Source organism: Populus trichocarpa, chromosome 11 (genome assembly GCF_000002775.5).
Source record: "Populus trichocarpa isolate Nisqually-1 chromosome 11, P.trichocarpa_v4.1, whole genome shotgun sequence".
NCBI lineage: Eukaryota > Viridiplantae > Streptophyta > Magnoliopsida > Malpighiales > Salicaceae > Populus > Populus trichocarpa.
The window spans coordinates 4,027,958-4,040,500 of record NC_037295.2 but is presented as its reverse complement, the minus strand read 5'-3'; the positions used below and the strand labels follow the sequence as shown (position 1 = coordinate 4,040,500).

Genomic DNA, 12,543 nt, shown 5'->3' with positions numbered 1-12,543 from the left:
TCATAAGGATTCATTCTATAATTCTTTTGATTACCAACTTTATTAGGAATTGGAACGTTTCTCACCCTAGTTTCGTGTATCATACAAGAAAAAATATTTAATTTTTTCCCAAAATAATTTTACACTTTTATTCTCTGCAGGTGTTCCTAGAGTACTCCGACACTCTGGCTATGCAGAGGCAAGAAATGAACTAAATGGGATGAAATTCAGAGGAAATTAATACCGGAATGCATCTTGTGAAAACAAACATTAAGAGAACAAAATAAGTAAACTCTGCCTGTGGAAACCGGCAAAAATTATAGATAAAGCAAAACATCTGATCATTAGAGATGAAAACAGCTGTGATGGAGAAGGTATCATTCCTCATATCCAAAAAAAAAAAAAAAAAACAATATTGGAACAGACATTGAAGAGGCCATAATACATAGTAGGTGCCATTTCCCACAGAGCAGTTCTTGTGTAAGCAACATGAAAAATCAAGGGGATTGTAGAGAAGACAAGATTGGTTGTTCAATTTTTTTAAAGTAAAAACAATATCAAGAAATCGCTGATGTTTTTTTAGTAAAAAAAATTAAATTATATAAGATTTGATTCAATGTGACTCGATTGATTTAGAGAGTCTAAATGCAACCCAAATGATCATAAAAAATATAGTTGGACTAAAAAAAATCAAGATGATATTATTTTTTTAAAATATTAAGACGACAACATATTTGATCGATCTGGGTAAGCCCGAGTTAACTTACTAAATCCACGATCTAGATCATTAGATTATGATAACTCCATATAAAGTAAATCAAAACAAATTAAGATGCCCAATTCCCAATCAACTCAATGTTGAAGGATGAAATTGAAAAAATAATAATTTAAAAAGGACCATAAAGGATCCGATTTAACCTGAGTTAACTTGCTAAACTCATGACTTATGACTTGAGTTATGAGATTATGATAACCTCATAAAAAGAAATTGAAAAACAATATTATAAAGATCAATTCCAATCAACCTAATATTGAAGTATGAAACTAAAAAAAATTCAATTAAAAAAATGATAAAAAAATGACTTGAGTCAATATCAGTTAATCTGTCAAACCCATGACCCATGTCATTAGATTGAAATAACCTCATAAAAAGTAAAAAAAAAAAAACCATAATCAACTTGGGTTAACCCACAAAACCCATGACCCGGGTCATGAGACTAGAATAACTCAATAGAAAAAAATCGAAACAAATTATAAAACCTACTTCCCAATATCATTGTTGAATGATGAAATTAGAAAAAAAATTCAATTTAAAAAAAGACACAATAAAATGATCCAAGTCAACTCGGGTTAATCTGCAAAACTCGTGACCTAGATTATAAGATCAAAATAACCTTATAAAAAGTAATCAACTCAATGTTGAAAGCTGAAAAAAAATAAAAAAAACAGAAAAAAATCGAGTCAACCAGGCTAACCAACTAACCTCGTAATATGGATCAAGAGATTGAGATAACCATATATAAAGCAAATCACAATAAATTATAATGCTTAATCTCTAATCAACTCTAATCAACTAAATACTATAAGATGGAATGAAAAAGAAAATATAAATTCTAAAAAATACCTAGTTTAAAAAATAATATTGCAATAAATATTATTTTGTAATAAAAAAAAGCAGTTTGCATCAATGCCAGAGTGTAAGAAATCCTAAGTATTGCAGATACTAGTGCATCGACAAATCAGCGACACCTTCCTTCCTTGAGATGTTATATTACTACTTTCCTTGTTAGGTTGTTTGGGAGCTTTTAAGATCGCAACACTTTTTATGTATTTGCTATGTTATAATCTGCATTAAAATACGTATCATCTACTCATGTTTCTACGTCACTATTTGATTTTTTTTGTCAAAAAATCAATCCACTAACTTTTGAGATTGCAACATTTTTTTTGTTATTGCTATTTTATTAATAAATAATGATAATTATGGTCGGTGACGATGATATGATAAAAGGTGGAAGAAATAATACAATAGCATAAAAAATATTCATAATATACTTGTGAGGATTTTGTAGATAGGGGTGATAGTTTCTAGTTGTAATGGCAATAATGTTTACAAAGACGATAATAAAATTATCTAGTAGGTGGTATGGTGATAAAAATTTAGGATTAAGAAGTTTGCTCTTCATGTGGTTTCAGGTTCGAGATCTGTGGTTGCTAATATAATGGTCACTGGAGGCTTACATGGTTGTTAACTTCAGGGCTCGTAAGATTAGTCGAGGTGCACGCAAATTAGCCCAGACATCCACGTTAATAATAATAAAAAAAGACGATAATAGTGAAGAAAAATAAAAACAATAATTTCAACAACAATAATAATAGTGGTAATGGTATTATAAGTTATAACAATAATTATTGTTGTGATAATAATAAAAATGATGATATGATAATGTTAATAATTAATATATTATATAAGAAATTCAAAATAATAACATAAATTTAAATTTTATTGTTTACAAAATCTGTTATAATTATTAAAGTTGTTCACAGTAAAAAATAAATGCACACAACAGTGTGACTAAACACATTTTTTCTTAAGAAAAAAGAAACAATAAACCAAACACCACCTTAGCTCTTTCATTCGTCTTATATTTTTTAAGAAACTAGCAGTTATAATAAATAAGCAAGAATCGAGGACTGAATAATAATAATAATAATTTACTGGTGAAACAAGGTAAGCCATTTGAGCCCTTTACATAAGAAAACCAAGCTTAAGCCTTGAACATGGGCTTCTATTTTAATTGTTATCTGGGCTTATCACGCAATTGCGAGCAAGACAGGCTTTTTATTAATCCATTTCACTTCTTCTCTATTTAAGCCAAGGTTCAAATCAAAATCAAAATTAGGGTTCTTGATTTCTCAAAATTTAAGCTACAATGTCTTCTAACGAAGCAGGATTCGATGAAAATGGCGATGATCACACTGATCGCGTCTCCCGTTACAGGGTACCACCATTTCTTCTTCTTCTTTGTTTCTTCTCTACAAATTTTAAAACTCTAACTGTACTAGAAGTACACGCCCTTTTCATTTTCCGTAGATAATTTATGTCCCTTTTTCTTATGTTAGACGCACAGTTCTCGTGAATCTGAACATGATAGGTCAAGGACTCGCGGCAGGGAAAAAGATCATGACCGCTATCATAGAGGCTCTAAGGATGGAAGTGTGAGGGATGATAGAAGAAGAGAAAAAATTGGTGATTTTGACCGTCATGAAAGAAGTAGCCGCGATCGAAATTATCATAGGTTAGAATTTTCGCAAATTTTTTTTTGCTATATGAAGTTCATTGTCGTGTTATTTTATCATTGTTCGGATATATTTAATTGAATTTTGAGCTCATTAGATATGAGATTATTGCTATTTATCTATTTTAGGATGATTGTTTGCGTGGGAATGATATTTTGATTATGAATATAATTGCTCTTTTCACAGGAACCGTGATTATGATGGTGATAGAGACAGAAGGAATGGAAATAGATCAAGTTCTCAATCGCAGGGTAGATTTCAGAATCGATCTAGGTCGCGTTCTCCTTCAAAAAGGTATGTGATTTCTGTAATGTTAATGTGCAACATACATACATACATGTGTGTGTGTGTGTGTATTGTGAGATTGATCCTTGTAATGAAATGTATTGGGTAGATTGCTGGCTTGTTTACTGGTTAGCTGGTCCTTTTAATTAATTTAAACAGCTATTGGAAAGTGGGGGCTATCGAACCCTGTTATAGGTTTGCTGGTGTTCAATACAATCAAAGTTTCTCATAGCACTGAATAACTGCAATTTCTGTTGCTGTTGTGGTTAAAATTGCACTTAGTTCACTTACACATAGTAAAACTGCAACTTTTTACTATGATTTACCATTCTAATCTGCTTTTTCTATCATATGAATTTCCAGGTGCGCCACTTCTGGCTATCTTAATGATGCAGAACAGCCTTGGGATTCTGTTCTGAATCTGACTCTTAGAGGTTGTTTAGGGTTGTAATGTTGTGGATTAATGCTAGAATGTGAGGAAGGATGCATATAGATTCTCGGAGTCACACCTAGAGGATGGAAAAACCTAAGCTTCACAGCTAGGCTCTTAGGAGTCACACTCAAGGGGAGTTTGAGTCGCAATCAAAAGAAAATTGCTATAATTTAATTCATCAACTGTCACTAAAATATTGAAAGACTACTAACCTTTATATAGAGATGCTGGTACTCCTAGTCCAACAAAGACTTATTTTTCTATATAAGAAATCTATGTAGAATAGGAAAAACCTAATAAAACTAATTACTTTAGAACTAATAGAATACTAAATAGAAAGTAACCTAGACCTGGAAAACATTTAGATTTTCCATCAAATCTGAAAATTACAGAAATATCCTTATCTACTTCAAGACATTAATCTTGCTTCCTTTGTTGTCAGCATCACTTAATCTTTTTTATTTTATTGCTGTTTCCTTTCTTTTCTCCCCTGTTCTTCTGATTAATTACCTTTTTTGATTATCTTATTCTTGTATGGAACATTAATCTAAATTTTTTGAAATGTCAAAGCTCAAATAATAATTCTTAAAGATTATATTGTTTCATAATGACGTTCTTAAGGTTAATTTTGTTGACAGCAAGCGGAAAAGTGGTTTTGACATGGCTCCATCTATGGTGGGCATGCTTCCTGGTGCTGCAGTGACAGGTCCGCATCTAGTTTCTGCCTCATGTATACATAGGTTCTTCCATTCAAGTAAAGTGGTTTCTTAAAGTATTATATTTTCAGTCTGCTATTGCCCGCCACATTCCAGTCAATTTTTAATTTTTATTTTGAAAGACCCTTAATTTCATTTCCTTTTAGTTTTTATCTATTGTTTACTACCAAAACTAAGAAGCATCATTCTGTTGTTTGGTTGTTGTCTGTTGTTTGTTTGTGTTTATGTTTATCACTTGGGTAAGAAGGCAATGTTGGGCTACATGTCCCACCCTGCTACCCATCGGAGTGACCACTGTAGATTAATGGTCAACAGAGAACAATGCATCAGTTAGCTGGATCTTGTTCGTCCTCAACTGACAAGAGTGCCATTTGGTAGACTTACAAATATTTCCCTGGCATCTCCAGAGATGGAATTCATTTCTTTATTATTTGAATCGTGTAATTTAGGTATGAGATAGGCTTCTTTATCTAGCTTTATGACGAAGTTGATAACTCTGAACTTCCATACATCTGATGTCATTAAATTTATTAGCAGGTTTTTTTTTTTAATCTATATATAGCAGAATTTCTTCATCTTTTTGGCTCCCTGACTTATTCCTCTATAATTACTTGTTCATTTTAGTTAATGATGCTGGGCATCTGCCAAGTGTTCCTCAAACAATGCCAGGAATGATGCAGAACACTTTACAATTTGGAACAACACAGGTGCACTTCACAACTTTCATTGTTTTTGTATTGATGTATATGTCGTGCACTTTTGTGCATATGATTTTCTCTTATTATGTGTTACAGTTTGGAGTTCTTCCATTAATGCCTGCCCATGCCATGACCCAGCAGGTGGATATGCAATGTTGCTTATTAAGTAGCTGTAAATAGTATCTATCTATGGAATCTCTGTCACGTATTCTCTATGTTTCTATCTTATAGGCTACAAGGCATGCACGGCGTGTATATGTTGGTGGTCTCCCCCCCTTGGCTAACGAACAGGTTCAATCTCATTTTTTGGTTTGCTGTTTGTGCGATTAAATACATTTATAAAATGTTTACATTCAACATTTAGAACTTGTAATTTGAGCATTGCAAAATGCTTTTATAAATACATGATTGTGTTTGTTCTCACATTGTCTTTCTGTCACCATCTTTGTTTCCTATGTGAAATTGCCAGCATCTTCTTAAACTGCAACTTTTTTTTTTAATTATCTCTTATAATTTTCATGGTTATTATGTTGTGAGTGCATTCTACGAGTTATCCCTCTTGTTATTTGATTTTAAAAAACTAGCAAGGACCAATGCCTTGGGAATTCTAAGACGAATGTTGTAAAAGGATTTTGTAGCATTCAAAAGGCTAATTGTTTTCCAAGCAGTATTATTTTGTTACAAGTTTAGTTCAATAAGTTGATCTTTGAAGACATCTTGTTTTAAAAGCTCCATGTCCAATGATTTCTTTGAGAAAATTTTGTAGATATAGCTACATGTCAGGGTCTAACATTCTCGCTGTTATGTATTGAGGGGATATAATATTATATTTTCTTAAGGTTGTCTGTTCATGATGTTCTATGACTGGTTTCAGTCAAGAGATTGGATTTATCATTTTGAATCTTTTGAATATTTCTTTTCTTGTTTCTTACCAGTATTTAGGGTGATTTCCTTGCAGTATCGGAGCATTAAATGGTTTCTTATGTTTTGAAACAGACAATCGCAACATTCTTCAGCCATGTTATGACTTCAATTGGAGGAAATGCTGCTGGTCCAGGTAGTTGAGCTTGTCAATGTCTTTACTAGAGTTCCTCTGGATGTATTTCTAACATTTTCATTTAATCGCGGTGCACAATCCGATGTTTTCACTTGCAGGTGATGCTGTGGTGAATGTATACATAAATCATGAGAAGAAGTTCGCGTTCGTGGAGATGAGAACTGTAGAAGAAGCAAGCAATGCAATGACATTAGATGGAATTATTTTTGAGGCAAATGATTTTAAACTCTTTTCCTTTATTCTTGTCACATAGTGTTAGTAAAGGAGCAATATGTGATATTTTGCATTATTATATAATTCTTTCCTCAAACTACAGGTGTATTAATTTAATATTAAATGGAAAATGTTAGTTTGATGGATAAGACTCATTTAGCATATGGATTTGATACTGAAGATGATACACATTAGTTTTCTTAAACCTATGCTTGCCAAATTTTTTCTTGTTGACCATCGTTAACTTCTTTTATGTGTGAGACTTTGCGCTTCAGCTAGCAGAAGTATTAGCAGGAGATGGTTAAGTAGGTTGTAGCTTATTATCTTATTCATCAAGAAAATGTGCTTTTAGATGTATAAAAGCTCTTGTGTATCCTTTGACAACGATTAACTATTCATGAAATGACCTAGTATGCTATTTGGCAAGAGTGAACTATCGCAAATATTTGGTTAGGATAATGATATATTTTGGTGGTCTTTTTATCCACATGCTGTGGGGCTTGAATTTAAGATGTTTTGGGGAAGAGCTGGGTAAAAAGTTTCTATATGCTTTAATATTTATTGCCTTCATTTTCATGGATGTGAATCTCATAAATTCATTTCTACTTGTCCTTACTACTTTGCTTGATCTTTGATCTCATAAAGTTCATGCATCTTTGATCTTTCCAGGGGGTTGCTGTGAGAGTTCGGAGGCCTACAGACTATAATCCATCATTGGCTGCAACACTAGGTCCTAGTCAACCAAGTCCTCTCCTTAACTTAGCCGCTGTTGGTCTCGTACCAGGGTAAGCAAGTTCCTCATCATTATTAATCTGAAGATTGGCTAAGCATCTATTTGCATTAATATGGCATTAATGATTATTTAATTTCAGCAGGAGTTTGTCTTGCTGATTGTGTTATTGTTTTTGTTTAGTATAATACGCCATTGTCCATTTGCATCAGCACAGATGGATTTTACATTGAGCTGAAGGATCTTCCTTTACTTTTGGTCTCCTTATTTATGATCTGATTTTCAGTACAATTAGCGGAGCAGAAGGGCCTGATCGTGTCTTTGTGGGTGGATTGCCATATTACTTTACCGAGACACAGATAAGAGAGCTGCTAGAGTCTTTCGGGTATGAAGTTCAACCACATTTGTCTTTCATTTTCAATTTTCTTGCTGCAATGGTCTTCTGTGTTTTTTGCTCTTCATATTTATTAATCTAATCTCTTTTAGTCGGTATGCTAAATAGATGTTTTAACTGTTGCAATGGTTGCCTTTGATCTATGCAGACCTCTCCGTGGTTTTGACCTTGTGAAGGACAGAGACACTGGGAACTCTAAAGGATATGGTTTCTGTGTCTATCAGGTGAGTGAATTCAAGCATTACATTCATTTGGTATCTGTCTCAACAGCTAAATCATATTATGTTTTGATCTGAATAGTATCTTGATTGCTGAAATTCAATATAGCTTTTCTCATCTGAGGTTGGATTTATAATTGGTTGTTAAAACCTTTGTTGTCTTGCTTGTTTTAGATTATATATATAAATACTAGGGTATAATGTTGGGGTGTCATTTATTTTTTTCCTTACTGGTGAAATAATGTGCAAGCTCTTCAGGATCCTGCAGTGACTGATATTGCATGTGCTGCTCTAAATGGCTTGAAAATGGGAGATAAAACTTTAACTGTCCGTCGTGGTACTGAAAGGTTAGTCTTTTTAGTCAAATGAGCCAAGATTTGCCTGGAATTTACACTATCATTCCTCATGCATGCATCAAAATTTATGCTCCTTTTTTATGCTACCTTTCTACATGCTTGTACTGCTATGGTTTTATAGGGCAGGCTTGTCAGTTTGTGCAGATTTTCTTTTTACAAAACTTGGTAGTCCCTGATTTTTTTCCAAAATTGGCACTGGTGGAAATTATGCCTGTCTATGACAGGAGTGTCATTTAAAACCAATCTGGTCTCTCAAGCTTACTGGAAGTGAAGTCTTATTGTGTTGCTGATTTCCTTGTACTTCAGCAATAATGATAAATTTTAGACTTTGGATTTTTAGATTCCAAAATGATAAGTGACATTTGAGATTCACTAATGTTGAAACTGTGCAATGGGAACAGAAAATGTGCATTCGCGTACAAGTGTGTGTTTGTACAGTGCGAATATTAAAATTTGTGCTTTTACAGGGAGAACAAGAGGTGTTTTATGTTTTGCATTTGAGATTCACTAATGTTGAAACTGTGCAATGGGAACAGAAAATGTGCATTCGCGTACAAGTGTGTGTTTGTACTGATCTTCTAATGAATCAGTATGGATTGCTGATTGGAGGATGTCCCCATGAATAATTTTGATTGGTGTTAAGTGGGTCATGTGAAACATAAAACTTTTGAGGAATTATTCAGATAAATTTGATTGGTTTCAAAGGGGGATGAAGATATTTTTTCTCAATCAAATAGCAATTGTATTCTTATTTGGCCTTTATATTTTTATTTTCAGTGAAAAGCAAGAAATCTTTGCTTTTGTTGACCGTGATTCTGTTTTAACCTTTCTAGGTTTATTAATCCCCATATACACTAGAAGCCAAATAAGATATTGGAGATAAAAAGAAGCTCAAGGAATATCTAGACATGACTGGAACATGAGAGATGCACAAAATAGCAGTCCATGACTTTTCTTGAGACCTCAAAGAAAAAAACTAACCCTCTCAGAGGTGTCATGGCTCTTTTGTGCAATTTGTTTAATCTCACTACCATCACACACCTAACTGGTAGGGTTGTTTGGACTGTGGAGGGGACATTGCCAACTTTGGCGATGCAGCTGGTTGTCTCTGTATCGCATCTGTTGTCAAAGGCTATGAGCAAAGGGTGGACAGTGTGCCTCTCTAACTCTTGAAGTTTGATGGGTATAAGTGAATCTCATGTATCACTCAATGATTGAGACAAAAGATGTACATGCGTGTCTTGGGAAGTGTCTTGGGAGAAGGGGGCGGGGGGGAGACTTGAGAATAATTAACCCATGGACTTCCTTGTTTAAGTTGAAGATGTTTTTTCATTTTGAGAATCCACACGTTAAGGCCAGTTAAGTTAAACGGGCTCATTTTGACCTGTGGATGTAAACTGAAGGCAATAAATTAATGCATTTCTGTCAATGAAATTCATTTTTCCATCCCTCGTTTCACACGAATCAGGTGATGTGAAAACAAGCCACAATAAAGAAAGGAATGAAGAATGTGTTGTATTCATTAAAATTGAGAAGAAATAGTAAAGCATGAAGGGACATGAAAAATTGGTTTCAGAGAAACATAAATTTCTTGTACTGCACCTACCTGCTGTTTGTTCCATAGACCCTTAGGTATGAGAAAATGTGCATGTGTGGTTTCAGATTATACTTGTGCATTAAATTTTTAGTTCATTATTTCTGTACACTTAGTGGATGCATGTTTCCTGAAACAGTGGTGGGCAGTCCAGGTCAGAACAGGAAAATATATTAGCTCAAGCTCAGCAACATATAGCTATCCAGGTAAAAGAATACGTTTCTTCTGTTTTATTTACTCTTAAAACTATGATTGGGGCTCTCATATGGATTTGGGTTGCAGAAAATGGCCCTGCAAGCTGGTGTTATGAATCTTCCTGGAGTAGGGATACCATTGGCGGAATCTTCACACTCTCCATCTAAAGTTTTATGCTTAACTGAGGTGCCATATATCTTTTTTCTAGTTTGTGATTTTATTTTCTTCTTTACTAGTATTACTCTTACTCTTACCACTACCATAACCCTCTATTTAAAGAATGGGGGAGAAGAAGAGGAAATAAACAGATCTCCAGAATGCTCAGAAGGGAAGCTTGTTTCTATAGCACTTTGATGTTCTTCCTTCACTTGTCCCAGTTCCTTCATCCCCAGATAATGCATGCCATGATATTCCAGATGTTTGTCCCCATGTATATGATATTTGCATATTGCACCAGTGAACTTAGATCATCCATCCTTCTCACGTACACCTTGTTTAACCATCAGTTTTTTCATCCTTGGTTTAATGGATGTATGCTGACTGAATGATTGATAAATCTAATTCTCTTTTATCCTCTTTCTGATAAAGGCAATCGCAATGGAAGTACTAGCAGATGATGAAGAGTATGAAGAAATATTAGAAGATATGCGGGAAGAATGTTGTAAATTTGGTATGCACATAATGATGAAAATTTACTTTTGTAGATTAGGACAGACTATATGTTGCCATGCAGAAAAATGTTCTTATCATGGAAATTGCTATTATGCTTGTTTCTAACAAGGCTGTGTTTGGTTTTGGGTTAAAGGGGGTTGAGTCTTCGCTTGTTAACCTTAACTTCTTTTAACCTTGTTTGGGAAACTTTAGGGGTATGGGAAAAACTTTAAGGGGTTAACACTTAATTTCTCTATTTAATTTTTATTCAAACCATCATTCATTCTTGTCTTTTTCTTACACCTAATATTGAGTCCCATCGATATTCTATATTTATTTTTTAAAATTGTATTTAATTTAATTTATTATTTTTAAATTGCACCCTACCATTATGCTTAATTTATTACACAAAAACTAGACATTTTTAACACTTCACCCTTCAACTGCTTTCTTACACCCATGACAGTTCATTCATTAACACTTTACATCCAATTATTGACCCTGAACCACACAACTTATGTATGTAGTTCTTTTGTTTGTGCAGTTTATGACTGCATATTGCAAATAATAATATGTGCTTGGTTGTGATTAGGAACCTTGATCAATGTTGTTATTCCTCGCCCAAGTCAGACTGAAGAGCAAATATCTGGTGCTGGAAAGGTATTTGGTTTTCTTGTGCTGCATCTGTTTTAAACGTCCTGTATATATAGTGTTGAGATCTGTCTAGCTTTCTTCACAAGTATACCAATACTTAGGAAAGCATCCGCCATTCATTCTACAAATTTTCAAGTTTACTGCCCAGTTTGAAAGGAAGAGGAACTGTTCTAATGAAGTTAGATGCACCAGAGAATATGAGATATTTTATAGCAACCCTGTACTCGTGTTTCTTGCAGGTGTTCTTGGAGTATTCCGATACCAGTAGCTGTGCAAATGCAAGAAATGCACTAAATGGGAGGAAATTTGGAGGAAATACTGTCAACGCGTCTTATTATCCAGAAGACAAGTATCACAATGGGGATTACGGTTTTTAGTGAACTTAGGAACATCATTTCCATTCTCAAGTTCTATATGGCAATTTATATTATCAAATCATTTATTGCCATCTGTTAGCAGCTACTTCATGCGGAGAGGTCTCAGATATGTAAATATGATTTTATGTGTCAACTGACAGCAAACAAAAAGCATAATCTGATAGTTAAGGTAGCTTGCTCCCCGTTCATTCTCTACGTCCCTTGTGCTCCATTGTTTTGAGCAACTTGTGGATTAACATTACTGCCAGGCCACCTGCATTCTTTTTCCAGGTGAACCAGCTTTTATGCCAGTTTTGGTGGTGGACCTCAAAAACTAGGCACTGACAGTGGAGTGTATAGGGGTGATCGACTACCAGGAACTTCTGTTTGTTGATGAAACGCAATATTGTTCGACCTTGCGATTTAGGGTGTCTTTGTTTACATTAATTTTTTTTATGTTTTAAATTAGTTTTGTTTTGGGTGTTTTTGTATATATAAAAAATAAATTTTAAAAAATAAAAAATATTATTTTAAATGAAAAATTATTTTAAAAAATAACTACTGTTATAATGTTAGCTGAACACCTTGAACCCCAAGCAATGATGTTTTGCATCTCTAAAAGTTTGTTCTGGGAAACAAATATTTAAAATATATTTAGTCAATTTTTGGAGAAAAATATTTTAACCTTTGAAGTGGAAAATATTTTCCTTCACA

General features: G+C 33.8%; 1 protein-coding gene across 2 annotated transcripts; it reads left to right on the top strand.

Annotated features, from left to right (window-relative positions):
* The first annotated feature begins 2,810 nt into the window (after positions 1 to 2,810).
* Positions 2,811 to 12,255, top strand: LOC18103001 (splicing factor U2af large subunit A). Of its 2 annotated transcripts, XM_052445508.1 has the most exons (18): positions 2,813 to 2,981; positions 3,103 to 3,278; positions 3,466 to 3,573; positions 4,636 to 4,703; positions 5,338 to 5,420; positions 5,508 to 5,552; positions 5,643 to 5,702; positions 6,408 to 6,468; positions 6,567 to 6,679; positions 7,351 to 7,466; positions 7,698 to 7,796; positions 7,954 to 8,029; positions 8,282 to 8,370; positions 10,113 to 10,179; positions 10,256 to 10,354; positions 10,757 to 10,838; positions 11,412 to 11,479; positions 11,713 to 12,255. In XM_052445508.1, exons 1-18 carry the CDS (start codon positions 2,913 to 2,915, stop codon positions 11,848 to 11,850), a joined length of 1,617 nt encoding a protein of 538 aa, XP_052301468.1. In that variant the 5' UTR covers positions 2,813 to 2,912; the 3' UTR covers positions 11,851 to 12,255. The 2 variants fall into 2 exon arrangements, with proteins under 2 accessions (XP_052301469.1, XP_052301468.1); XM_052445509.1 differs by lacking the exon at positions 5,508 to 5,552 and having other exon boundaries at positions 2,811 to 2,981.
* Positions 12,256 to 12,543: the final 288 nt, after the last annotated feature.

What these genes read in the sequence shown, in the direction of transcription:
- LOC18103001 (XM_052445508.1), top strand. Translation starts at nt 2,913, where the DNA reads ATGTCTTCTAACGAAGCAGGATTCGATGAAAATGGCGATGATCACACT. An exon ending in TCGCGTTCTCCTTCAAAAAG is followed by an intron (nt 3,574 to 4,635) that starts GTATGTGATTTC and finishes TTTTGTTGACAG; the next exon opens with CAAGCGGAAAAGTGGTTTTG. An exon ending in CCCATGCCATGACCCAGCAG is followed by an intron (nt 5,553 to 5,642) that starts GTGGATATGCAA and finishes TCTATCTTATAG; the next exon opens with GCTACAAGGCATGCACGGCG.